At 61.0% G+C, this 26,188-nt stretch overlaps 3 protein-coding genes across 12 annotated transcripts in view; 1 reads left to right on the forward strand and 2 right to left on the reverse strand.

Moving 5' to 3' along the window:
- The window catches only part of RAI1 (retinoic acid induced 1), a 58,726-nt gene extending 50,325 nt beyond the window's left edge, over positions 1–8,401 (forward strand). For all 3 annotated transcript variants that reach the window (XM_015876641.3, XM_015876640.3, XM_085514681.1), the window contains 4 exons: positions 597–6,126; positions 7,232–7,325; positions 7,596–7,645; positions 7,803–8,401. In XM_015876641.3, the coding sequence (XP_015732127.2) occupies positions 613–6,126; positions 7,232–7,325; positions 7,596–7,645; positions 7,803–7,817 (5,673 nt within the window). In that variant the 5' untranslated portion in view covers positions 597–612 and the 3' untranslated portion in view covers positions 7,818–8,401. The remainder of the gene's footprint in view (positions 1–596; positions 6,127–7,231; positions 7,326–7,595; positions 7,646–7,802) is intronic.
- A 1,485-nt stretch (positions 8,402–9,886) lies between these two features.
- SREBF1 (sterol regulatory element binding transcription factor 1) lies at positions 9,887–20,603 on the reverse strand. 2 transcript variants are annotated; one of them, XM_015876643.3, is made up of 19 exons: positions 19,513–20,603; positions 16,370–16,753; positions 16,114–16,277; positions 15,898–16,032; positions 15,571–15,789; positions 15,381–15,495; positions 15,090–15,301; positions 14,555–14,759; positions 13,980–14,164; positions 13,335–13,596; positions 13,089–13,255; positions 12,665–12,833; positions 12,481–12,589; positions 12,286–12,395; positions 12,021–12,153; positions 11,764–11,926; positions 11,322–11,507; positions 11,044–11,155; positions 9,887–10,850 (listed from the first exon to the last, which is right to left on the reverse strand). In XM_015876643.3, exons 1-19 carry the CDS (start codon positions 20,465–20,467, stop codon positions 10,627–10,629), a joined length of 4,209 nt encoding a protein of 1,402 aa, XP_015732129.2. In that variant the 5' UTR covers positions 20,468–20,603; the 3' UTR covers positions 9,887–10,626. The 2 variants fall into 2 exon arrangements, with proteins under 2 accessions (XP_015732129.2, XP_015732128.2); XM_015876642.3 differs by having other exon boundaries at positions 12,286–12,398.
- A 1,096-nt stretch (positions 20,604–21,699) lies between these two features.
- The window catches only part of TOM1L2 (target of myb1 like 2 membrane trafficking protein), a 49,695-nt gene continuing 45,206 nt past the window's right edge, over positions 21,700–26,188 (reverse strand). For 6 of the 7 annotated variants that reach the window (XM_015876851.3, XM_015876848.3, XM_015876847.3 and 3 more), the window contains 2 exons: positions 25,967–26,003; positions 21,700–25,544 (listed from right to left, as the gene is read on the reverse strand). In XM_015876851.3, coding sequence (XP_015732337.1) covers positions 25,396–25,544; positions 25,967–26,003 — 186 coding nt within the window. In that variant the 3' untranslated portion in view covers positions 21,700–25,395. The remainder of the gene's footprint in view (positions 25,545–25,966; positions 26,004–26,188) is intronic. The other variant, XR_014934077.1, reaches the window with a different exon arrangement.

Below are 26,188 nucleotides of genomic sequence, written 5' to 3' on the forward strand. Positions count from 1 at the left end.
GGTGTAAAGCGATGCATTGCAAGGCGATGCAATGCAGAGCGGTGCAACACAAAGTGATGCGATGTGATGAAGAGTGATGCAGTGCAAGGTGACAGTGCTGGGCAGCGTATAGCAATGCAATGCAAGGTGACAATGCATGTCTATGTAAAGAGATGCAAAGCAAGGCGATGCAGTGCAGGGTGACATAAAGCAGTGCAATGCAAGACGACTATGCAGGGTGATATAAACCGATGCAACACAAGGTGATGTGACGCCAGGCAATGCGATGCAAGGTGAGGCAAAGCAATGAAGCAACGGGAGGTGACACGGTGCAGGACAATGTCAAGCCATGCATTGCAAGGTGATGCAACGCAATGCAGGGTGATGCAATGCAGGGTGATGCAATGCAAGGCAAGGCAACGCAGGGCGATGCAATGCAGCACCAGGTGCCGTGGTCAGGGCAGCACGAGGGGAGGCAGAGGCAGCAAGGCCATGCCCTGGCAGTTCAGGCGATGCCCGCGGTGCCCGCAGCTCAGTCCCCTCTGCACGCGGCCGCGCTCCCTGGCCCTCCGCAGCGGCGCTGCTTCATTTGAATTCTCGCCTCTCTCTCTTCGCAGATAACAAGCCCGCGCCATGCAGTCCTTTCGAGAAAGGTGTGGTTTCCATGGCAACCAGCAGAGCTACCAGCCGACTTCACAAGATACATCACGCCTGGAGAATTACAGGCATCAAAGTCAGGCAGGGCCGAACTGCGAGCGGCAGAGGCTGGTGGCGAAGGAGTACTACAGTCAGCAGCAACTGCCATACGCAGGCTACGAGAACAGCGCCGCGGAGAAATACCACCGGGGAAACAAGCAATTAGCAGGGCAGCAGCTGCAAGGCAGACCGGCCTTTTCCAATTACGCCGTGCAGGAGAACAGCCCCTACCCGGCACGCTATTCGGGGGACGAGAGCCTGCAGGCGTGGGGCGGGCAGCCGCCGGCGCTGCCCAAGTATGAGGACAGCCTGATGAAGAAGACGTCGCCAGCAGCAGGAGGGCGGCCGTACCACGAGCCAGCAGCAGCTCCATTGCCCTTCCGGACTCACTTCCCGCAGCAGCAGCCGCAGCAGCCGCCCGCGCTGCCCTACCCCAAGCTTCAGCGGCAGAAGCTGCCCAACGACATCTCCTCGCCCATGCCCTTCTCACAGAGCCCCCATTTCGGGCAGCACTCACAGTCCTTCCCTGCCTCCTCCACCTACTCCTCTGTGCCGGGGGGCAGCCAGCCGGCACATTCCTACAAGAGCTGCACGGCACCTTCAGGGCAGCCAGCACTGGAGCGGCCCTTGGGTAGTGCTGCCAGCCTGGCCCCCAGCCCCCGTGTGCCGAACCTGCATGGCTACCAGCCCAACCGCATCGGCTATGAGCAGCCCCCACAGCCACCCCCGCAGCCGCCACCGCAGCCCCCACAGCCCCCGCAGCCTCCCCAGCCCCAACCTCAGCCCTTGCAGGGGAGGCATCACGCCCCAGAGAGCCTCCACTACCAAAACTTGGCCAAGTATCAGCATTACAACCAAGCGGGGCAGACCTACTGCCAGGGTGACGCACCGCCTGTCCGCACGCCAGAGCAGTACTACCAAACCTTCAGCCCCAGTGCCAGCCACTCGCCGGCACGCTCTGTTGGTCGCTCCCCGTCCTACAGCTCCACACCATCCCCGCTGATGCCCAACTTGGAAAACTTCCAGTACAGCCAGCAGCCGCTCAATGCTGGTGCCTTCCCGGCCGGCATCGCTGACCACAGCCATTTCATGCCGCTACTCAACCCTTCTCCCACTGACGGGACGAGCCCAGATGCTCAATCTGGGAACTGCAAAAATTTGCCGAAGGAGAAACTGCCAGAAAACCTTCTGTCAGACCTGAGCCTGCAGAGCCTGACGGCACTCACCTCCCAGGTGGAGAACATCTCCAACACCGTCCAGCAGCTGCTGCTTTCCAAATCGGCCGTGCCCCAGAAAAAGGGCATCAAGACCCCAGCGAGGACCCCTGAGCAGCTCAAGGGGCAGCACTGCAGCCCGGAGAGCAGCACGTATTCTGCAGAGCAGGTGGGGACCCCGCTGTCGGACCCGCTCAGCACCCCACAGTCCGTCCATGCTGAGACACAGGATGCCGACTATCTCAGCGGTTCGGAGGACCAGCTGGAGAGGAGCTTCCTGTACTGCAACCAGAACCGCAGCCCTGCCCGCGTCAACAGCAACTCCAAGGCGAAGCCTGAGTCGGTGTCCACATGTTCTGTCACCTCCCCAGATGATATGTCCACCAAATCGGATGACTCTTTTCAGAGCATCCACGCCAGCCTGCCCCTGGAGACCTTCACCAAGTACGTGACCAACGAGAGGGACTGTCCCCGGCTGCTGCTCAGCGCGCTGTCCCAGGAGGAGCTGGCCTCTGAGATCATCGTCCTGCAGAATGCCATCAGTGAGAAGGAGGAAAAAGCCTGGGCCAACTCACCCATGTTGACCAAGGAGGCCACAAAATCCCCCTTCCAGCTGGAGAACCACCGGCCATGCCTGGACTCTATGGTGAAGGGCTCATGGCCAAACCAAGGTGACTCCAGCACCCTCACCGAGCCCCTCAAACTGGACAAGGCTTCAGGGGGCAGCACGGGGAAGGACTTTGGGGAGGAGGTGTATGAGGGTCCCCAAGTGGAGTTTGCAGCCACTGAGACCAAGGACACGCTTAAGGATGCGGAGCCGTTGGCTTTCAACTCCAAGCCCAGCATCCCAGCTTCTACTTCCAGTGCAGGGGCCTCCGGCTTCAGCTGCTATTCAAACACCACAGCCAACTCAGTGGACTCTGAAAATGCCATGGAGAACTTTGAGTGGCCAGAGGAGAATCTGGGTGAGGCGTGCCTCAGGTGGAAGGAGCTGGGCTCGAGCTTGCAAGCCTCCGACCTCCCCAAAAGCCTCTTCCCCAGCAAACTGGGAGGGTCCTGCAAGGAGAAAAAAAATGCTTGTAGCTTGGACCTGTGCGATGGTGAGCAGCCAGCTAAGAGTGAGACCACCCGGGACTTTGGCCAGCAGGCGATGGAGGAGGAAGAGGAGGAAACACTGACCTATGATGAGGCCACAAAGGTGGACAGTGAGAGGTGGCTTCAGGACACGCGGCACTGCTGCACAGCCGGGGACTTTAGTGAGATCCCCATGATCTCATCACCAGAGCTGAAGGAGTCGGACCTGGAGGTGGAGGAGTACTCCTCGCTCTGTGAGCTGGCAGGCACGGAGCAGAAGTCGGTGCCCTACACTGCCTCACCTCCCAAGCCCCCCGAGATACCCGCTGTGCTGTCTGCCAGCGAGGTGCCCATGTCTGCTGAGGAGACTGTCAGCACGGTAGAGAAGGAGAGCTCTGTGCCCTCAGCACGTCTCTCTGGTCAGTCCATCATCCTGCTGGGCCCGGCAGTGGGCACAGAGACCAAGGTGAAGAGCTGGTTCAAATCCTCCCTGCCCCACATCCAGCCTGAGGAGGAGAGTGGTGGAGTAGAGAAGTCCCACCTGGAAGCAGTGGACTCTGAACCTGCTTTGTCACTTGGGGTGAAGAAGCAACCGACACCTGAAAATGCATTGGTGAAAGCAGAGCCTGTCTCACGGGGCAAGAACCTCCGCAACAAGAGGATCCACTGCCGGCTGCCGGAGGACAGTGCTGGCAACACAGTGCCGAGCCCCTTCAATGAGCTGCCAGCACTGTGTGTGGGGCTGGATGGACAGGGGGAGATGCTGAGCAAGAATGTGCACAGCCAGACACCCAGGTTTGCAGCAGAGGGCTTGCCGGCACGCATGTGCACCCGCTCCTTCACCGCCCTCACTGAGCCCCGTGCCCCAGCCCCGCTGGAGGGGCTGAAGGCTCCGATGCACCAGGAGAAGCTGGGCAAGAAGCCAGCATGTGGTGTGAAGCAGCGGGTGGCTTTCAAAGCCAGGAAGCGCAGCGGCCGGCCAGCCCCTAAGGTCATCCAAAGTGCTGGTGGTGATGCCACTATCACGGTGCCTGGCTTGGTGCCAGCTGAAGATGTGGTGGGGCCGAGCCCGATGGATGGGGATGTGGCAGATGGTGGGGAGAGGGACCAGCGCTCAATGATCCTGCGCTCACGGACAAAGACACAGGAGGTTTTCTACACCAAGAGGCGGCGGGGCAAGCGGGCGGCTGATGTCCGACTGAAGAACTGCAAAGCACCCAAAAAGCTCATCTCCAACAACCACCTCCCACCCACCTTCAAGTTGACCCCCCCAGGCAGCCCCCACAAGGAGGGCAAGGTGGGCACCAGGATGAAGCTGCCCAAGGCAGGGCCAGGGGTGGGCGGCAAGATGTCGGAGCGGCCCTTGCACTCACTGAAGAGGAAGTCCACCTTCATCTCCCCCATCCCTGCCAAGAAGAGGAATCTCGTCCTGCGCAGCAACAGCGGCGGCGTGAAGGAGGAAAAGCCGGAAGGTCCCCACAGCCTCTTCAAAAAGATGCCTGTGGCCAAGAAGGTGAAAGCAAAGCTGCCCCCCAAGAGCCCTGGCGAAGCCATCCCCAAGCCCCTCCCGGTGAAGGAGGCCCCCGACGTCTGCATCAAGATCACCTCGCGGGCAGCATTCCAGGAGGCCACCAAGACCAAAGTGCTGCCTCCCCGCAAGGGCCGCGGCCTCAAGCTGGAGGCCATCGTGCAGAAGATCACCTCGCCCAACCTGAAGAAGTTCACCTGCAAAACGGCGGCGGCGGCCACGGTGGCGGCCACCTACGGCACCTCGCTGAGCGCAGTGGGGACGGAGCGTGAGCGGGCGGTGAAGCACGGCGCCGTGGCCCCGGCAGTGGGTGATGCACGGTTGCCCAAACCAGCAGCAGCACAGAAGGCACCCGCTGTGCCATCGGCTGAGCAGTTCTGCCGGAACCCCCACGGCCGAGCACTGAAAGGGAAGCCGGGCGGTGGGAAGAAGCTCTCTGCCGATGGCTTGCAGAATGAGGGCTGCCTGCCGGCTGCGGGGGCACAGCCTGGCTCAGCTGTGGTGGCCAAGAACATGGCGCTGCTGCCCAAGAAGAGGAACCGCAAGGGCAAAGCGGCGGCGCTGGGCATGACCAAGGCACCCCTCGGCCCCACGCTGCCCCTGCAGCCCCGTGAGCGTGCCGCCGGGCTGGGTGGTGGGGACGAAGGCAAGAAACCAAAGAGCGAGGAGAAGGAGGCGGCGGGCGGCGAGGGGCCGGCGGCGGGTGGGACGGCACGGGGGGCAAAGCCACGGGCCAACCATGCCAACTACAACGGCTACTCCAAGCGGCAGCGCAAACGTCTGGGCCACAGCAAGGCCAAAGCAGTGCCGGTGCGCTGCAAGAGCCGGGGCAAGCGGCGGCGGCCGGCCCAGCAAGCCCCATTGCCAGACCCTGCTGAACCAGAGATCCGCCTCAAGTACATCTCCTGCAAGCGGCTGCGGGCCGACAGCCGGGCACCCCCCTTTGCTCCCTACGTCCACGTAGAGCGGCGTGGTGACTTCACCACCACCTGCACCGTCATCAACTCTCCCGGCGACGAGGCCCGGCTGCAGCGGGGACCCTCCGGCACCGTGCCCAGGCCACGGGCAGCTCTGCCGGCCTCCTCCGCCATGCACCTGGGGCCCGTGGTGTCCAAGGCGCTGAGCGCGGCCTGCTTGGTGTGCTGCCTGTGCCGCAGCCCCGCCAACTACAAGGACCTGGGCGACCTGTGCGGGCCCTACTACCCCGAGGACTGTCTGCCCAAAAAGAAATCGCGGCTGAAGGAGAAAGCGCGGGTGGAGGGTGAGGAGGGCAGCACAGCGGAGAGACCCCGAGGGGTGGCAGAGAGCAGCTGGGCAGCTGGAAGCAGGACGGGCAGGACGGAGGGTGCCGCAGAGCCGGGCAAGCCAAGTGTGCTGCGCTCCAGCCCCCGCGGTGTGTTCCGAAGGCTGCAGAGCTGCTACTGCTGTGACGAGAGGACAGAGGGCGAGGAGGCGGCCGAAAAGCCCCGGCGGCACGAATGTACCAAGGCTGAGTCCCCGCCGCAGCCCGAGCCGGCGGGCGACACGCAGGAGCACTGGCTGCACGAGGCCTGTGCCGTATGGACCGCTGGGGTGTTCCTGGTGGCGGGGAAGCTCTACGGGCTGCAGGAGGCCGTCAAGGCAGCTGCTGACCTGGTAAGAGCTCGGCCGTCTGCCCCACATGGGGTGGGCCCCCCTGGAGCAGAGGGGCTGCAGGGGGACGGAGGGGGTGGCTGTGGGGTTGAGCCCGAGGCGGTAGCAGATGGTGCAGCCCTGGGTGTCACTGCTGGGCTGCAATGTGGGGACATGGGGCTCAGCACTGCTGGCATGGTCCCTGCAGGCACTCCATCCTCCCCAGGGCTTGGATGTGGTGCTGTTGGGAAGAGGCCACAGAGCCCACTGCACAGCAGGGTCACAGGGCTCAGTACAGACCTGAATAATAAGCAGCAGCAGAGCTGGGAGCAGCCTCTCCCGTGGCATTCACCGTCCTCATTTAGCTGAAGCCATTTCTATGTCTGCTGCCCATTCCCAGCCCAGAGCCCTCTGGCACCACAACCCCATTGCAAGCTAAGGGCTAACAGTGTGGTACTGCCCAGCTGATGTGGCTGGGTGATAAGGGGTTAAAATGAATAGGGTTGGTCCACAACATCCGGGCATTAGGAGTCACCCTGGGAGGCTGGGGCTGGCCTTCAGATGTGCAAACCCAGCTGGCTTCCCATGGGATGTGCACTGCCGCCTCTCTGAGAGCTCCTGACGTCTCCTTCAGCCTTAGGAGCGTTTGTATTCTGTTCAGTCATGCAGCAGCTCACAGAGGGACAGATGCAGGGTGGGAAGTGGGAACGGGCAGCCTGATGCTGGGGTGATGGGCAGCTGGGGACTAGGGAGGGGACAGCCCTGCCCTGTGCCTGGTACAGAGTAAGAGGAACATAAGGACATCAGGAGAGCAAAATGGGGATGGGGGTACTGGGAAGCTGCCATGGAGACATGGGGCTTTGTGCCATGGCCATGACAGCAGAGGCTGGGCGGGGTCTGCAGCAAGCCCCCCCGACCAGGTTTGGGGCTGGCTGCATCCATTCCATGACCACCAGGCACAAATGCAATGCTGGCCGGAGGCTGCAGCCCTCCCTGCTATGGCCCCAGGCACGTCCCTTCACCTCTGCCTCCCATATGGCCATAGGGGCTTCTTGCCTTTGTGCCAGGCTCTGACGGGGTCTTTCTGCCTCTCTCCCACCCTGCTCTGGATTCCCGGCTGTGGTGACAGAAGTGCTCAAGCTGCCAGCAAGCTGGAGCCACCGTGGGCTGCTGCCAGAAGGGATGTCCCCACACTTACCACTACGCGTGTGCCGTCGACACAGGTGAGCCCAGGTGCTGGGATTGGGATGTGGGGATCCCCCTGCTCCCTCTGACCCTGCTGATGGCAGGGCTGGATGGGCTGGGGGCTCCCCACAAATGGTGATGCTCAGCTCTGTAGTTTTTGTCTCAGATTTGGCTAATATCAGCCAAACTCTTCCTGCAAGTGGTGTGGCTCCTCTGGACGTGGCAAGGAAGATGCTATGTCCTCGCTGCCCAGAGACATGTGAGGTTGGCAGGGGCTGCCCTCACATGCCCTCTCCTTTCCCCCATAGGTTGCTTATTAACTGAAGAGAGCTTCTCTCTGAGATGTCCCAAACATAAGGTAAGCCCAGAGACTGTGTGTGCTCCTGAATGTCTCCAGCCCCTGAAGGAGGTCGATCTGCTTTCAGACCATGTCACCATGTCCACTGGGATATTCCCCCCCTCACCGTGTGCCTCCTGTCCCACCCCCTGCTAACACTCCATCCTTGTCCCCACAGAGACAGCCGGTGTAGCAGCACGGGAGGTGTGCGGCCCCCACCACCAGCGAGGGACCCACAGGGGGGTGGCAGTGCCACCATCCCCATCTCAGAGCCGTCGTGGGTCACTGGAAGAGTGTGGCCCCTGGGGTGGGCACAGCGCTGCCGGCCGCCCCCCTGCCTCTCTCCCCAGAGCCCCCTCTGGGTGGGCAGAGCCCCTGGGGTGGCAGAACGGGGCCGGGGGCACGGAGCCCCCCAGAGCGGCGTGATGGGGTCACCAGCGGTGCTGACACCCGCACGGCAAACACAAAGACTCTGCTCCAGGACTATGTGAGCTGCACAGGGGTGGGGTGGGGTGGGGGGTGCAGGGTGGGGGGGAGGGGGTGGGGGGGGCCGTGTACGAGGGGGTCCCTGCGATGTTGTCTTACTCCGGGGCCGCCGGACCCCCATGTGGGTTCCAGGTCTCCGTATCTCACACTGATCTGATCTGAGATGTTGCCTTCAGCAAACCTCATGGTGTCTGTCTGTATATATGTGCGCGACGGAGAAAAGAAAAAGGATAAAAAAAAAACCAACAAAAAAAAAAAAGACAAGAGAAAAAAAAAAAAAAAAGAGAAAAAGAAAAAAAAAAAAAAAGAAGAAAAAAAAGCCCCAAACCCAAGAGCTGCTGTTTGAAACACCACTTTGCTTTTTACGTTTCGTTCTTCCATCCCTGCCACGCAGTGTCCCTGTGATGGGGACGGTGCTGTGCCGCTGCTGTGCCAGTGGCCGTGTCCCCAGTGGGGCTGGTGGGCGCTCACTGTGCTCCCCCCAGCCCTCATTCCTCCCTCCAGCCCTGTCCTGTGGCACCCGCCTCCCCCTGCTCCATGGGGCAGTGCTGGGCTGGGGATGCACGGTCCCCACAAGCCCCCCTTCCTTCTGCTCTGCCCTGCCAGGACCTCCTCAGCTCTTGTGCTTGCTGGGGATGGGCTTCGCTCCCCATGCTTGTGCTTCAAACCCTGTGGCACTGGGTGCAAACCCCGTAGCTCTGGGTGTAAATCCAGGGTCTCGGCCTGACACAGGCAGCTGCAAGCAGCCCAGAAGCAGCTCCTGATGGGCAGCATCAGTGTCTGCCAGGGAGAGCAGCACTTCAGCCCCACAGGGACAGACACGGGACAGAGGAATGCAGGAGCTGCTTCTCTCTTGCATGGCCAGGTTCGCTTGGCTTCAGCTTTGCCTCTTCCCAGCTACTTCAATGGGGCCGGGGGCTGCCAAGGGTGCATTAACCCCAACTCCTACCCTATAAATGGAGGCAAAGCATCCCGCAAACGCCGTTCCCTGCACCCCCAGCCCCGTGCCCCACCATCACACCGTCCAGGTTTGCTGGCCAAGAAATGTCTGTTGTTTCAGCAGCTCGCCTCGGACACGGGAGAGAAAAGTCACATGAAAGAAAAGCAAAAGAGAATAATAAAAGTAATTAATAACAAAAATTCATCATCCCGGTGTCCCTGGCAGCGCTGCCTGAAATCTGGCTATTTTTAGTGACATCTTGTACATATGACTGTAAAATGGTAAACCGTGTGTATTATATATTGCCTCATTATATAGTGTATATATATGTATACATATACATATATATAATATATATGAAGACTGTAAATGTTAAGACTAGTGTTCTTATTAGTATATTGCTTCACACTGAAGATTGTGTGTAACAAGCTGTTTCTAAAAGATGTTTATTTTCCTTAAGAGTAAAAAACAGGTCATTGCATTCAGAGCGTCAATAAAGATACAACGATTGTTTTGGAAGTACTCTGCGCCCTGCTCGTGTCCTGTTCCTCCTGTGGGTGGATGGCTGAGGGTCCCTTTGTCCCCAAGTGCCACCTGGACCGAAGGTCTCATTGTGAGCTTGGGGACACAACCGTGGGGTTGAGGTATGGGGAGGTCTTGAGAATGAAGGGTGCAGTTGGGGCCCCTATTGCAGCCAATGTCCCCATCCCTGCCACCCTTGCCCCCTTCCCCATCCTGTGCAGCCTCACGCTGGGGTGAAGGCAGAACCCATAGGTTATGTTCTGTGCCCCCCCTCCACGTGTCAGACCCCTTGCCCCCAGTCCAGCACACGACAGTATAAATAATTGGCTTTAATTCACTGTACAAAACTCTGCAGCTATGAAAATACCGTTTAAAAAGGCAAGGGAGGGGAGGGGATAAGGGTGAGGTGGGGCACAGCGGGGAGCTATGTACAAAGTAGGGGCGCAGCAAGGGGACGGGGGCACCCACCAGTCTTCCACCTCCCAGTCCAGAGCCACCCCTTCTCCCAAAGCGTGTGGGGTTGGGGCTGCAGGGGATACAGCTCTTAATGGGGGGAATGGGCAGTGCTAGGGGAGGGCAGGGGGGGCCCCTCTTTCCTACCACGGACACCATATGGTGCCATCTTAGCTGCCACCGCGGGGCAAACCCACCTGCCCTCCCCTAATGGGGACAGTGCTGAGGTGTCCCTCCCCTCCCCACTAACCCCGTGCTATGGGACCCACGGGGAGGGGCAGGGACACGCAGCAGAATGGGGTGAGGACGGCCCCAAACTTGCGCTGGGGTTTTGCAGGGGGGTGTCGGGCACTGGGAGGAGGCAGCTCAGTGCCGTGCAATACTGTGACAGTGTCACTAGAGGTCCCCACGTCCCGTCACCCAACTGTGCTGGGCACAGGGACAGAAGCCACCAGGGTGCCCCACACCGGGATGTACCCCCAGCACCCACAGCGGATGGTGACACGGCACCATGACACCATCCCATAGGGAGTCCCCACCACCCGTATTGCACGGAGCGGGGAGGGAGGGGGGACAGGTGGCAAGTGCCCACATCCCCCCATTAGCCCGTGGTGACGGTGGTGCCGCTGCCCAGCTTGATGATCATCTGCTGGCAGTCGTGCAGTGTCCGACTGTCCCCCAGCTTCTCCAGCGAGCGGGCGGCCTCAGCCAACATCCCCACGCGCTGCCCGGGGGCCGAGAGGAAGCTGGGGGGCAGGTAGCAGCAGGCCAGCAGCAGCGCCTCGGCGTGCTCCCGCGGCGTGGGGTGGCTCTCCGGCTCTCCGGCTGCGGGGACAGAGAGAAGGGATGGACACTGAGCATCCCCCGTGTGCTGTGCTACATGTGGCACTTGGGGACACAGTGAGCACGGTGGTGATGAGTTAGCCCACCCCAGAATGGATCCCTCGCCGAAACTACCCCCCACCCCCCAGCCCTATGGGGGTGCAGCTGGTGGGGTGTCCCTGCCCCCCTCACCCACCTGCCTTGCTGCCCTGCACCCCTCTCCTCCGCAGGCTGCGGTCCAGCAGCTGGTGGGTGCGCGTGGGGCTGGCACGGGCCATCAGCCGGGCAGTGGCTTCATGCAGGAACACCTGGTAAGGGAAGGATAGGACAGGATAGGATGGGATGGGGATAGGACGGGATGGGGTGGGATGGGATGGGGTGGGATGGGGTGGGGTGGGGTGGGGTGGGGTGGGGTGGGGTGGGGTGAGGAAGGCAGGTTGGAGTGCACTGTGCATGGGTTGCAAGGGGGCTCACCCTGCGCATGGCGGGCCGAAGGGTCTGTGCCAGGCGCCGCAGGCTGCTGAGGTCCTGCTGGAAGCCACGGAGCTCCAGGGCAGACGCCTGGTAGGTGCCACGCAGCTGCTGGCTGGCACTCATCTGCTGCTGCCACAGGTTGGTGCGAGTGACCAGGAGCAGGTCGCACAGTAGAAGCTGCACCGCCTGTGGGAAAGGGGTCAGATATGGGGGAGTGGGTGAGCAGAGGGTGGGCAGACGGACGGGGTGCGCCTCCAGGGCCCTCTTGGGCAGGCAGGCGCTGTGCGGGACCCCCGCCGGGCTGCATGGCAGGGGCATTGCACTCCCAGTCTGACACATGCAATGCAACTACAATGCACCCCCGCGAGGGCCAGGGACGCCTCCTGCGAGGGCCGGGCGCTCCCCCGAGCTGGGCTGCGTGTTGTCCCCTCCCTGGCCTCACCTTGTCGATGGTGCACTTGGGGGAGCTGCACAACTCCAGGCTCTCTCGCAGGCAGCTGCTGGCCTTCTCACAGTGGCTCAGGCTGGCCTGGCTGCCGTCCTGCTTGCTCAACATGGCCCGGACCGCCTTGAAGGAGTGCAGTGCAGCACGGGGAAGGGGCTTCCTGCACAAGGACAGCGGGTTGCGTCAAGTCACTCCACAAAGGAACAGACACGAGAAGCTGTCACCCAGCCAGCCCCACTGTCCCCAGCACTCACTCAGAGCTCTGCAGTGCCCGGGGCATGGCTTCCACCAGCGGGTAGAGCCGCTCAGCCCCCTCCTCATCATCCTTCAGCCAGTGAATGATGGTGCCGATGAGGGATGCCCACCACTTGGACACAGGATCGGTGCCTGCAGGGACAGAAGCACGGAACCATAGGGGTTGGTTAGAAGGGACTTCTGAAAACCATTCAACCCAACAGGATGGATCCCTGGAGCAGGTTCCATGGGGGAAGACCCCGTGGTTTGGGATGTTGGCCTCACCTGTCACTGCTGCCAGGCCAGAGCTGATGGAGGGCGTGGGGCCAGGCATGCTGCTGGCGTGGGAGCAGCCATTGAGCAGCTGAAGGTACTCCAACGCATCCGAAAAGCGCCTTCTGGTAGAAGGGACGTGAGTGGGGCCATCCCCACCACAAGCAGAGGGAAGGGGAACCCCCCCAGTACCCACCCCACACTCACCCCTCTCCCTGGGCAGCAGGACGGCCGGGTTCAGGCATGGCCACGCAGTACAGTGCTTTCTCCAGGAGGTGCTCACGGAAGAGCTGGGTCACCTGCGCCAACGGGTCCACTGTGGCACAGAGCAGCTGTCAGCACCCACCCCACCATCAGCCACAAAGTGGGGCTCTGGGGCTCTGGGGGGTACCTGGGTCACCGGCGGAGCTGTAGATGGTTTCCCTTGGGACGCCCTTGACGGCCCAGTCCCCGTCCACAAAGAAGCGGTGACCCAAGGGGTGGCAGAGCCACTGCATGGCGGGGGGCACAGCTCCACCATGGGACAGGGCCACGCGGCGGGCACTGCAGAGGAAGGGGCGCTGCAGGGAAAGCGAGGGTCAGTGGGAACTGGGAGGGCAGGGGGATGTGCAGCATTGGGCTACAGGGATGGGGCTGAGGACACAGATCCCATGGAGGCTGAGGGGGGCAGGATGTTGGGCCGCTGGAGGGAGATATGCCTGGGTAAGAGTCCATGATATAGGGACCCAAGGTGGGCAAGGAGGATGTGACACCAGGCTCTGCAAAGAGTACACCAGGAGGGGGACAGAGGGGACACCAAGGGAGGACAGACTCACAGCCAGGAAGTGGAAGCAGCGGTGCAGGCTGGCCTTGATGCGCAGCGCGGCCGCCACGTAGATCTCAGCCAACGCAGCCACCGAGACGGCGTCGCCGGCGCACTCAGCGAGGTTGACAGCACTGAGTGCCAGGTTGATGGCCAGCAGGTGCCCCCCGGCCTGCTTCCCTGCGGGGACATGGGGCGGCGCTGGGGTCAGCAGAGTCCCCTGCTCATCCCCATGGATGCTGCGGGGCACGGGACCTACCAGCCAGGTGCAGCTGGTGCAGGCGATGATAAGCCATGGCCGCATTGCGGGCGCTCTGTCGGACGTGGGCGCGGGGCGGGGGGTTTGGGCGCAGCCCCCCAGCGCGGGCAGCCAGCCAGCGTCCCACCCAGAGGCGCTGGAGCAGGTGTCGGAGCAGGCTCCATAGCAGGCTGCAGGCCAGGTCCCCGTGGGAGGCGGGCAGCGGGCGGCCCAGGGCACCCAGTGCTGTGCGCAAGTGTTGGGCACCCTGTGCAAAGTCCCCCTGGGGCAACAGAGAGTCATCAATGGGGGCAGCCGTGGGAAAGGGGTGGGGATGGGGGCGTGGTCAAGTATGGGTGTGGTCAGGGGTATTTGCATGGGTGTGGTCTGTGGGCGTGGTCAGGATGTGTGGCCAATGAGAGGGCGGTGTGATGGGGGTGGGGTCAATGTGGGGGTGGGTGTTGAGGAAAGTGAATGGGATCAGGGAGGAGGGGCGGGGCCTGTGGGAGGGGCTACAACTGCTTTGTGGTCAGAGCCAGATGGGTTAATGAGACAGGGCAGGATCGGGTCGGGTGGGCTCAGCTAACGTAAATGGAAGGGGTGGGGGTCTGGGAAGAGGCTGGGGGCTGGCAGTGAGCAGATCACAGAGCAGCAGGCGGTGCTCACCCGGTCCAGGTCGAGGTCTGCCTGCCTGCGGTGCCGCCAGAAGAGGACTGAGGATTCGGAGTGCGGAGGGGTGACGGGCTCCCCATAGACAAAGAGCCGCACCACCGCTCCCAGCACCAGGGCCACGTTCAGCCCCCAGAACACCAGCGTGGGCCACAGCCACTGCGACCAGCCCCACGGCTCCTCTGTGTGCAGGGACGGGGAGTCAGCACCACCCCAACATCCTCCACCCCAATGGCCTTCACCCCATGACCACCTCAACAGTCCCACCTTGATGGGCTCCACCCCAACTGCCTCAGCCCAGACAGTCCGTACCACACACACACATCCCAACATCCTTCCCCCACCACAGTCTTCATCCCAATAACCTCCAGCCCATGCTCAACTCAATGGCATCCACACAAATAGTCTTTACGCCACACCTTCCCCAACAGCCTCCACCCTACAACTGTCCCCAAAGCCTCCAACCCAATGGCTTTTACTCCTCCACAACCTCATCTACCCCCATGGCCTCCATTGCAATGTCCTGCAACCTGTTCCAGCCTCAAAGGACTCCACCCCATGCCAGCACTTACCTGCAATACCAGACTCGGCCATGATGCTTCTTCCAGGACCAGCAGTACCCAGGTTCCCAGATGGTGCTGGGGCACTGGAGCCACGGAGCAGGGAGGCCAGGGGGTTAAAAGAGAGGCAGAGGAAGACGAAGGCACAGAGGGCCATTCGGGAGCGGTCCAGCATGCCCTGGCTGCCAGGTGAGGGTGGTGGGTGCTCCTGCTTCACCTGTGGGGGAAAGCTGCCATGAGCTGTAGGCACAGACATATGGTCATGGACATGAGTACATGAAGCATGGTGATGGGGCAGAAGCATGAGATACAGGGCATGGAGTAAAGAGTATGGGTATGGGTTCCGGGACATGGACAGAATGTGGGGTATAAGGCACAGGGCACAGAGCATGGGGTACAGGGCACATGCATGGGGTAGGTAGCAAGGACACTGCATCACTGATGTCCTGTGCACCCCTCCCTCCAGTCCTGAGTTGAGTGAGGAGCAACCTAAGGGATCTCTTTCTCCCACACTTGGGCTCCTGGTCCTCCCAGCACACCCCCACACCTTGCCGTGGTTGCAGAGGGGGCTGTCAGGCTCGGAGTCACTGCTGCTGTTGCTGCTGCCCCCACTGAGCGAGAGCGGGCTGCCGCGGGATGGGGAGCCCACATCTGAGGGTGGTGGTGTCAGCATCTCCATCACCTCCGCCTTCGCCACCTCCATGGGTGCCTCCGCCTTGGGGCCAGCACTGCAGGAGGCCACCAGGTCCTTGAGGGACTCTGTGGGGAGTGGGACAGAGTTTAGAGAGGGGGGCGACCACCCCAAAACCTGCCCTCACTGTTCCAGCATTGCACTCACTGCTCTTCTGCACGGCCATCTTCAGGCTGAGGTTCTCCTGCTTCAGCTTCTGGTTGCTCTGCTGCAGGAAGCGGATGTACTCGATGGCCTTCCTCAGGATCGCCGACTTGTTGAGCTGTGATGGGCAAAGGACAGCTCAGCACTGCTCACAGCCCCTTCCTGCCCTCCCCAACCCCCTCACAGCCCCCACCTTGGCCTCGGTGCCCACCACCAGGTCCTTCAGCTCCACGATCTTGTCGTTGATGGATGAGCGGTAGCGCTTCTCGATGGCGTTGTGTGCTGTTCGCTTCTCCCCTTTGCTCTGCAGCAGCGCTGCCTTCCCGCTGGGCGCCAGCCGGTTGATGGGCAGCTTCTCAGCATCCACCACCAGCGGCACCGTGGCCAGGATGGCACCCCCACTCACCAGAGCCTACGGGATGGAGGTGGCATGGGAGGGGTCACCATGCATCCCCACTCCAATCCACGGTCATGGCATTTGTATGGGAGCCACCAGGGTGAGCGAGGCTCGATCACTTACTGGCACCTGCAGTGGGGCCGCGGTGCTGCTGGTGGCCAAAGAGGTGATGGTGGAGGTCTTGGCACTGCCTGCATCTGTCTTGACAGCTGTCAGCAGCAGGGAGTCCGCCTTGATGAAGTGGGGCTGCAGCAGCACCTGGAGGGCCAAGGAGGGGGGTTCGTAGGGCTGCAGTGTAACCAAATGGCTCTTATAACCACCCCCCAGTCCTGGGCTTACCGGCACCGGCTGGATTTGGGGTGACACGGGCTGGGTGGTGGCAGCGGGGCTGGGTGCCAGGAGCTGCTGCGGTGCCACACTCTGCACGGGGCCAGGCAGTGCCACAGGCTGGGCTGGCTGTGGGGCGGGCAGGGGGCTCTGCGCAGCCCCAACAGGCTGCACAGCTGAGTATGGAGCAGAGAACAGCGTTATGGGATCATCAAACCAACCCCCCAACCCACAACTCATACACTCCCAATCCACCCCAAATCCTCACCAGGGAAGCTGTGCTGGTTCTGGAAGCCCACTATGGGCTGGGGGCTGAACTGCCCAGGGGATGTGGGGACAAAGCTGGGGGCCAGCATCACGCCGGGCTGGGGCTGGCTGCTGGGCATGGCCGCAGGTTCCTCCTTCACCCCCGGTGCTGCTGGAGGGCCGGGGGCTGGCAGGAGTGGGGTGGGGGACTGGGAGCTGAAGGTTGACAGGACGGGGGGGGCCGGGAATACATTGCTGGTGGGGGGTGGCTTGCTGGGCCCTGGGAATATGTTGCTGGTGGGGGCTGGGGGGAGCCCCGAGGACACGGTGCAGTCAGGGGTCGTGAATGGTGCATCGAACAGCCCCGAAAAGTCATTGTCCGGTGTGTTGATCAGCTGCAGCATGTCTGAAAAATAACAGCCCCCCCAAACTGGTCAGTAGCAGCCCCAAACCTCACAGGGAGCCTCAAAGCCATGGGGGGCTCCAGCCCCACACTGCTCGACCCTACCCAGAGATGTGGGAGCCCAGAGGAGCACCATGGCCTGATCCTCAGGGGCAGCAGAGCTGATTTCAGCCTGCTCCGGGGGAACAAAATGGGGCAGCTCATTCATTACAAACTAGACACCAAAACCCTGACAGCCCCAAAAGAGCCTCCATATCAAGGGCTGAGGAGCTGGGGCTGGGACGGGGAGGTGGCACATCCATGGTGCATCAAACCCCTCCAACCCCTGCACCATGTGCTGCCCCACTCACCCCCAGGTGGGCAGTAGGGCATGAAGAGTTAACCAGCATTAAGCCTGGGGGTCTGCCCTGCATCCCAGCACCCCGGGGCACTGGGGACATCCCCACTGACACACCCCAACACATCGGGCTGCTCTGAGAAGCCCCCATAGAGCGACCCTCATTTGGGCAGCATCCGAACACAGCGCGGTACCCAGAGATGCCAAAGTGACCCACGAGTGCCCCCAGACCCCAAGGGGCGCCCCATACACCCGGCAGAGCACGAGGAGCAGCAGGGGATCCCTCCCAGCAGGGCGGGCAGGGTGAGATCCCGGTGTTGGCGGCTGAGCATTGCGCTGAAAGCAGCGGGCTATTTTCAAACCATTTCCTCGCCTCCTCCCCACGTTCCCTCCCCGCTGCCGCCCGCGCCAGCCCTGGAGCGGAGCCGGCCGTGGGGTGATGTGACTCCGCCAATCGCTGCCCGAGCACCCGCCGGCCGCCCCCGGGCAGCCCCAAGGTGAGCGCAGCGCAGCGGGTCACTCGCGGGCACCCAGCAGAGGGTTACTCCAGGTCAGGCAGCATTAACTCCTTCACTGCGTGTCCCCACATCCCACAGTGACACCAGCGTCCCTCCGTGCATCCCCAGCCTGGGATACCCCCAGCCTCAGCGGGTGTTTGTATCCCATGGAGCACCCCCAGCCCTGGGACGCCTACATCAATGGGGAGCTTTTCCAAGATGAGATTTTCAGTGGGACCCAACCATGTCATCAATGAGGGCACGGGGACATGGAGTCAGTGGTAAATCCACGGTGGGTCATGGCACTGCTGGGCACAGATGGTCATGGTACAAAACTCCTTTGGTGTCCCACCTGTCTCACCCCATGCATTGCCCCACGGGGCCCCTTACACCCTGCAGTATAAACACATGGGGATGGGGACACACAGAGCCCTTGGGATCACACTCAGTGTGGAAGGGTACGTATAAGTGCCCGTCAGCAAAAGCTCTCCCTGTAAATAGCAGCAGCTCACCCAGCCCGTCTCCATACGGAGTACAAGGTGTCAGGAAACACCCCCAATAGGGACATCCGCCCCCCACCTGCCCATCCCTCTGCTCCCTGCGGCTCATGGGCAAACAGAGGCCGCCGTGGTCTCAGCCCTGGTTTGTGTCCAAGGAGGGCAGAGGGGACCAGGCAAAGTCCTGCCGTGCACCGGGTGCATCAGGACACGCCGCTTCCCCTCCAGCGTGACAACGAGTTAAAGGTCACCCCGTGGGGCGACTGGGTTCAGCTCCAGCCTCGGCTGTCAGAGGAGAAGGGGATCCCAGCACCGACCCCACGAAGGGCCCGTCAGCCCCACGGGACGCTCGGGGGCTCTGCCGCCCCGTCCCCGCCCCGCTCCGTGCTCCACCGGCTCTGCCGGTCTGTGCTGGGAGCCTCGGGGCCCCGACGCGCACCGAGCCCGGGAGGAGCGGCACCACGTGCTGCCCGGTGCAGGTTGGCTGCTGCCTGCTGGGACGGGCTGCGAGCTGCGGAGGGGGGTCCTGCTGGATGGGTCCAACTGGCACCTGAAAGAGCGTCTCATGGGCACCAGGGAGCGGGTCCCCCTCGGTGCTATGATTGGGTCCCACTGGCACTGGGGATTGGGTCCCCATTGGTGGCATGACTGGGTCCTGTTGGCACTGGGGATCGGGTCTGCCTTGGAGACATCACTGTGTCCCATTGGTTTCGGTAAAAGAGCCCCCTTTGGTGGCACGATGGGGTCCGGTCCCACTGGTACCGACGAGAGGGTCCCAGTTGGTGGCACGGTTGTGTCCAATTGGCACCGTCCCCATCCCGCAGTTACCCCAGGAAGCAGCTCCAGCTCCGAGCGGCCCCGGGAGCCCCACGTTGTCCGTGAGCTGTGGGCAATGTGCGGACCGGAGCCGGGGATGCCCCGCGGAGCCGCCCCACCCCCACCCGACGGCGGGGGAAGCCAGGAGGAACGACCGAGAGTAACCCCGGCGGTGACGTCACGGCGGGGCGGGGCTGGCGGCGACACAAGGCTGAGCGATGGGGGAGGGGAACCGTCCCGGGACCGAACCCGGCGTGCGACCCCCACCCATATTACAGCCCCCAGCGGCCCGTCACCCCCCGCACCACGCCGAGCGCTGAGCTGCCCCCGAATGACACACGGTTTTACCGAGCGCGGCCCCCCCCCCCCACCGGACCGGTTCTGCACCGGGTTCGCTCCGTCCGACCGTGCCCCGCCGCCCGGTACATCGCACCGACCGTGCACGGACGGTCCGTAACATCACCCGGCCCCGCTGCCCCGCACCGAGCGGCGGTACCGCGCCGAGCCGACACCCCGCGAGCACGAACCATTTCCCCGAGCAGCACCGAACCCGCCGCCCCGGCCCCGCCGCCTCTTCCCTCCCCGGCCCGATCCCGATCCCGGTCCCGTCCGCACCGTCGATGTCGCTGAGCAGCGCCGTGTCGATGTCACTCGCCGCGCGGAGCTCCAGGGCCAACCCCTCCAGGGCGGCATCGTCGAAGCTGAGCGCGCTCATCGCGGCGGCTCTTACGGGCGGCGGAGCCTTTAGGACCGGGGAGGCCGCCCCAGCGGGGTCGGTCGCCGCATAATCCGGCGGAGGGACGGGGACGCGCGGCCGCACCGTGCCCCAACCTGCTGCCGGGGGGGGGGGCCCTGAGAGCGGCCGCCCCTCGTCCCGCCCCCCCCCCCCGGGGTCCCCGCCCCCCCCCGGTAACACCGGGACCCGCTGCGGGAGCGCGCACGGACGGGAGCGGGGGAAGGCAGCGCTGCGGGGTGGGTGCGGGGTGCTGAGACCCTCCGGAGTGTTACGGAGCTGCGGGGTCGGGGAGCTGCAGGTTGGGGTCAATGAGGTTTGAGGGTGTTGTATTTTTAGGGCGCTGCGGTTTGAGGGTGATGAAGTTTTAGGGCCCTTTCTGGGTTCATCCTCACCCACCTTTTGTTTCAGTCCCGGGAACCATCCGGGGAAACAAAGCCCTGACAGTTGGCCCACCCAACCGAGGCTGCTCGTGGGGCTGATGGAGCTGGGGGTCTCCTGCACCGCTCCCCCCCCCCGCCCCCTGTTCAGCAGCGCTGCGCCCCGTGTGTTGTAGGGAACCGCGGGGCACCGCTGCGATACAGGACAGCGCTGCTCCCACATCCCCACCCGCAGCTGAAGACGCCCCATATCCCAACCCTGGGAGCCCACAACGCGCCATGGGGCGGCTCGGGCGGCTGCGAATACAGGAATATCGGACCGCTGGGGAGAAGCCGAGCTCCGTTCCCTTTTCCCGCAGGGCAGCGACGGTCTGTGGGACCCCACGTGTGTGTGTGTTGGGTGAGGGCACGGACCCCCAGTGGGCATCGCTGAGTGGGGCCGGGCAACGACCCGCATCACACAACGCGGGAGGGGGAATAGACGGCACCGACACGGCGCTGCTTTCCCGTTCCGTGCCCCCCGTGTACCCAGCCGGGCTCAGCACCACGCGCTGCCCCGCACCACGAACCGCAGCCCCCGAGGGAAGGAGCGAGCGGGGCCGCGCGGGGCGGGACAACCCGGGATGACGGTGATGGGAAAAACCCCGCCCGTAGAACCAGAGCGGAGCGGCCAATGGGAGCGAAGGGAGGAGTGGGGTGATCCGGCATCACGGAGCGGGGATGCGTGACATCACGGCGGCCCGGCGGGGATCCACGTGGGGCCGATCAGAGAGACGGGCTGAGAGGGGAGGAACCGCCCCGGGAAGAGACGGGAGGGATCACAGAGCGGGGCGGGACGGGATGGGGATGGATGGGGATAGGGATAGGGATAGGGATAGGGATAGGGATAGGGATAGGGATGGGGATAGGGATAGGGATAGGGATAGGGATAGGGATAGGGATAGGGATAGGGATAGGGATAGGGATAGGGATAGGGATAGGGATAGGGATAGGGATAGGGATAGGGATGGGGATAGGGATAGGGATGGGGATGGGGATGGGGATAGAGATAGGGATAGGGATGGGGATGGGGATGGGGATGGGGATGGGGATGGGGATGGGGATGGGGATAGGGATAGGGATAGGGATAGGGATGGGATGGGGATAGGGATAGGGATAGGGATAGGGATAGGGATAGGGATAGGGATGGGGATGGGGATAGGGATAGGGATAGGGATGGGGATTGGATGGGGATGGGGATGGGGATGGATGGGGATGGGGATAGGGATGGGGATGGATGGGGATGGGGATGGGATGGGGACGGGGATGGGGATAGGGATGGGATGGGGATAGATGGGGATAGGGATGGGGATGGGGATGGGATGGGGATGGATGGGGATGGGGATGGGATGGGGATGGGGATAGGGATAGGGATGGGAACGGGGATGGGGATAGGGATGGGATGGGGATAGATGGGGATAGGGATGGGGATAGGGATAGGGATGGGGATGGGGATGGGATGGGGATGGGGATGGGATGGGGATGGGGATGCGCCGGGTCTGCAGCCCCAAACCCTCCGCCTCTCAGCGCGTCCCCGCCGTCACACGGATCCCTCCTGCCCATCTGCAGCCCCGCGTGGGTCGCATGGAGGCTCCTCTCAGGGGCTTCCGAGGGAAGGACGCGACACAACAACGTGACACAAGGCTCAGCTCCGGTCCACACCAGTAGTGTCTTTATTGGAGTATCTCACATGCAGGAACCAAAGTAGAGATGATTTCTGGAACAGGTTAAACGATGGCAGATTAATACAGGTGAACCTTCCCTACGTGAATACAGCGACGTTTTAGTGTTGGGTTTGTTTTGTTTTTTTTTTAAGGTTTGTTTCTCTTTACATCATCGACCTCTTTACAGTTATGGCCCCTTCTCTCCCTACCCCATTCCCAAACAAAAAAATATCCAGTATCTTCAGTAAATAAATATTATCCATTTTACCTGGAAAGCCTATGGCTGTAATATACAGAGAAGCTATGACACAGGTTACATTTGTTGGGTTAACGAGAGCTCATAGGAACATGTACAGAACAAGGAGCCCGTACTCATACGAACACAGAGCAGGTGGGAAGCTGGGCACACAAACCCGCTCACTGCTTCACTGTTTCCATCCCACTGTCCATCCTGAGCTGTTTATCCCAGGGAAGGCTCAGCACAGCCTGGGGTTGGCGTGGAGGAGGCAAACAAGGATGGGGATGAAGGGAGCATCCCTGAGATGTCCTGAAGGCCTCAACACGACCAGGAGGCCGCACACAGCCTGTTCCTTTATGAGCCACCGCACTGTTTCCTATGAGCAGTTCCCCTCTGAGCCTCACCTGAACACCCCCAATGTCTGTACAGCACGTTGCCACCTCTCACACCTGCCAAAGATGCGGCTGCAACCTACACATAACAATTAAAAAAACAAACTAAAAGGATGTACTTAAATAGAAGCCTTTCATTTCTTACATCTCAGCACACAAAGGGTTAAAAGGTTAAAAACACGCTGGAAAATAAAATAAAACCCCAAAACCACCAACCGAATAAATACCTGAACCTTAGTGCGGGGTTTGATGGGAGCTCAGGGAAGGATCCCGGCAGTGACTTTGTGTCACTGAGCATCACACTGTGCTCTGCCTGCACAGCACCGCAATGGGTTCCAATGGAAGCAGCACTGCCTGCAGCTCCATCAGCTCCATCCCTGTTCCAGGAGGGAAAGCCAAGGAAGAAGAAATCCCGAGGTTACTCTCCAACGTGACAACCCCTCCCCCTTTCCCCATCGGTTTCAGACGACCACAAGAGGAGGGGGAAGATGAGAGATCCTGATACAGGACACTGGGGAATCTATTCTGTCAGTGCAGCAGGCTGGGGCTGCACCCTCCTTGCTTCCTGCCCGCCCTGCTCCAGCACAGCTCGCCCTGTGGTCCCACAAAGGCCCCTGGGGCCCCAACTTCCCAGCAAAGAACTGGTGGGACCACAGTGCACCGTACGGTGTTCAGCCATGGGCACAGAACGCTTTGAGCTGTGCCAGCACGCGCCCCCTCAGCCTCAACCTTCTCTACTTTGCTCCATTCATCACTGCCAGCTCTGCAAGCTCCTCCAGAAAGATTCTCCCTGTAACGGGAAGGCCCAGAATAGGCTGAATGGGAGCAGCAGGGTGAGCAGCTCCCCTGTGTGCAGGTGCTGGGGGTGAAGCTGGGACACTGCAGGGCTGTGGTAGCAGCCCCAGTGCCATCCTTGCCACTCAGCATCACACAACCACATCCCCACGCTGGAACAATGCGATTATCTCCCGGGGCTCGGCAGGGAAGCTGGATTAACGTGCTTAGAATCACCTGATGTGGCCATTTACAGGGTCAATGCGTTTCAAGGATTTAGAAGAGCAAATCCACGCTTCAAACACCCACGGAGCTTTTTGCATTGACAGGAATACCAACAATTCATTCTGTGCTGGTGAGACCGCTCGGGTGATCAGCAGACGCTGCCTGAAATCAAAGCAGCATCACGACAGAAGGGTCCTCGGGTTCCTGGGAGCTGTGGCTGCAGATGAGGAGCTGCAGGAACTGGCAGCAACGTGCCTGGCAGGCAGCAGCTGAGCACTGCGCTCAGCCCGTGTCAGGGCAGCAGTGCATGCTGCTCCATGCTGGCATTGCGTTACTGCTATAGAGAAGATAAAATAGAGAGAGCTGACCTGGGATGGCCTCAAAATCCTGCATTCCCCTCTGCAGATGAATGTGACAGCTCCCAAAAAGCAGCAGTGCTGTGATCCAGCCTTTTGGGAAGAGATGATGTGCGTCAGAAGCTGCCAAAGCACAGTGTGCCTTGGAGAGCATCTTAGAGCTGAAATTACCAGGCCCAGATAAAAGCTTCTGTCACTTTCCTATCAGCTGTTTATAGTACGGCCTCTCAGTCTAGTGCCTGACAGCTCCACACACACCAGCCCAACATATATCAGCGTTCAGGTCAGCAGGAGCAGGCTGGGCCCCCATGAGAGGTGTCCACCTGATAAGCTGCATCCCTGGCAGGGCAGGAGCTTCTCTCCGCCACATTCCTCTCTCACTGTGACCCCACCACTCTGTGCCTCTGGTTGCTCCCTGGGAACGTGCTGGGGCTGCAGGAGGATGCAGACAGTGGGGGGGACTGCAGCCCTAAAGGAGCTGGGACGGACAAAGGGGCAGAAGTACTGAGAAACACTTGGGATTATGACCAGCATGGTCACAATCACCCAACACTCCCAAGTCCAGAAGGAAAGGAGGGGTTTCACCTCCAGCACAGGCATAGCAAGTCCCTCCATGGTAACTCTGGGCATGCTCACAGACACCTTGGGCAGGTTTGCTGCCCTTCCCATCACAACGAGCACCAAGAGCCCTAACAGCCACGTCAGGGAATCCAGGAACCTCAGTTTGCACCCGGCCTGTCATCAAGTCCCATCCATCCGCAAGGATTCTATTTACAACAGCTGAGACCAACGCAGAGCTCTGCAGTCACTGAAGAAGGAATCTCAGAAAGGAAAAAATAACCTCGCTATTTTAAAAGGCAAACACACCAGTTAAAAACCCTCCTGTGAGAATGCTCTCCCAAAGAGCAAAATGCTTCACGCGCTCACGTTGCAGCATCCATTTAGCTCAGCGTTTTTCATTCCTGACAACTGCCAGAGCTACTGGACACGGCCAACAGACTGCTTTCAAATTAGAGCAAGCCCAGATAAAACACAAGGAAAAAAATACCCTGTGAGATTAAGAATATGAAGCGCTGCACAAAGTGGGGAAAAGCGACCGCCATATGGTACAGGGAGATGTGTGAGTGGGAGAGTAAAGGATTTTAACTTGTGAAGCACATGTTGAAAGGGGAACAGTTGTTCCTTGCTGTCGAATCCGACACGAAAGCCAATACATTAACATTTTATCTAAAAATAAAGACACGCTCCCCCTGCACATTCCAGCTCAGTCAATTACACGCTGATCGACAGAGCAGTCGACTTGGCAGGACCTGCCTACAGAAGAGGATGATCCCTACGCCAACTGAAGGGCAAGGCTGCTCTCTCCCCTCTGGGCTTTTGTTTCAACACAGTGTGATGCAGTCATGCATTCGAAAGGGGTTTTCAGCATCAAGAGCTGGTTTTGTGCAGCTGGGATAGGAAGGAGGGGATTAAGCGAGCGCTGGAAAATCGCGGTCTGGCAGGAAGAGTGTTGGACTTAAACAGAAAGAGTCGGCTTGTGGGGATGGATTGTTGGAGACCGAGAGAGAAGGAAGAAGGAGAAGCAACCTATGAGACTTTGAGGGGGAGAAAGGGTTGTTGTTAGCCAAGTGCTGTGGGAGGACGAGGTGGCTGTACAGCAATGCTCTCCTGCAGAGCACGGGGTGGGACTGCGAGCTTCACAGTGCAAAGAGGGCATCCTCCGAGCGCTCCTGCTTTTTCCTGCTGGAAGGGTTTGTCGGAGGGGTGGGGGCTTCCAGAGGAGGGGACGGCAGGTTGGGGACCATCTCCGCCGCTTTGGCTCGCTCTTCTAAAAACTTGTCAAATTCTGCAATGCAAAAAGAAAAGAGAAGAATGAGGGCTGCACTTCTAGCCCCAGGGACAGAGGTGGGCAGGGTCTGAAGTTCTAATGCCTGTGTGTTCACAGGAGTGGGTATGGACACCCTTTGAGACACCCCAGCTGTGGCAGCAGAGGGAAATGAAACAAACACCACAACGGGAGCAGGGAAACCTCATTCCAAAGGGCTGAGCAGCTCGGGTATGCGTTACTCCTGGCACAAACACAGCACACAGCCAAGATGGCAGGGAAGCACTTACAGCTGGGAGGGCTCCTCATGCAATAAGCACCAACTTTCTGCTCTGAACCAACCTCCTCCTGCCATACTGAGCGCAGAAGTAGGGACCAAAGCAGAGTATTCAGGCTGTATGCCAACCAGGGAACAGCTCACAGCCACAGCCATCTCTGCTTACCTTCGCTGGTCACTCCTTCTTCCAGTTCATCTCCCTTCTGCAATTGGAACAAAAAGGAGAGTGAACACACTGACAGCACTTCACCACTCTTCCCCCTCCCCTCCCCACAGATGCATGTAATGCAGCTGGACAATGCTCATTTCCACACTCTATCTGAGCAGGGTGACCTGGGGGAACGGCACAGCTCCCACATCAGGCTGGTGCTGACTGATGTGCTGCAGG

The sequence above is a fragment of the Coturnix japonica genome, chromosome 13 (assembly GCF_054131305.1).
Source record: "Coturnix japonica strain WE chromosome 13, WE-NBRP24, whole genome shotgun sequence".
Classification (NCBI taxonomy): domain Eukaryota; kingdom Metazoa; phylum Chordata; class Aves; order Galliformes; family Phasianidae; genus Coturnix; species Coturnix japonica.

What these genes read in the sequence shown, in the direction of transcription:
- SREBF1 (XM_015876642.3), bottom strand. Translation starts at nt 20,467, where the DNA reads ATGCGGGTCGTTGCCCGGCCCCACTCAGCGATGCCCACTGGGGGTCCG. An exon ending in GAACCAGCACAGCTTCCCTG is followed by an intron (nt 16,278 to 16,369) that starts GTGAGGATTTGG and finishes CTCCATACTCAG; the next exon opens with CTGTGCAGCCTGTTGGGGCT. An exon ending in TGGTGGGCACCGAGGCCAAG is followed by an intron (nt 15,496 to 15,570) that starts GTGGGGGCTGTG and finishes TGCCCATCACAG; the next exon opens with CTCAACAAGTCGGCGATCCT.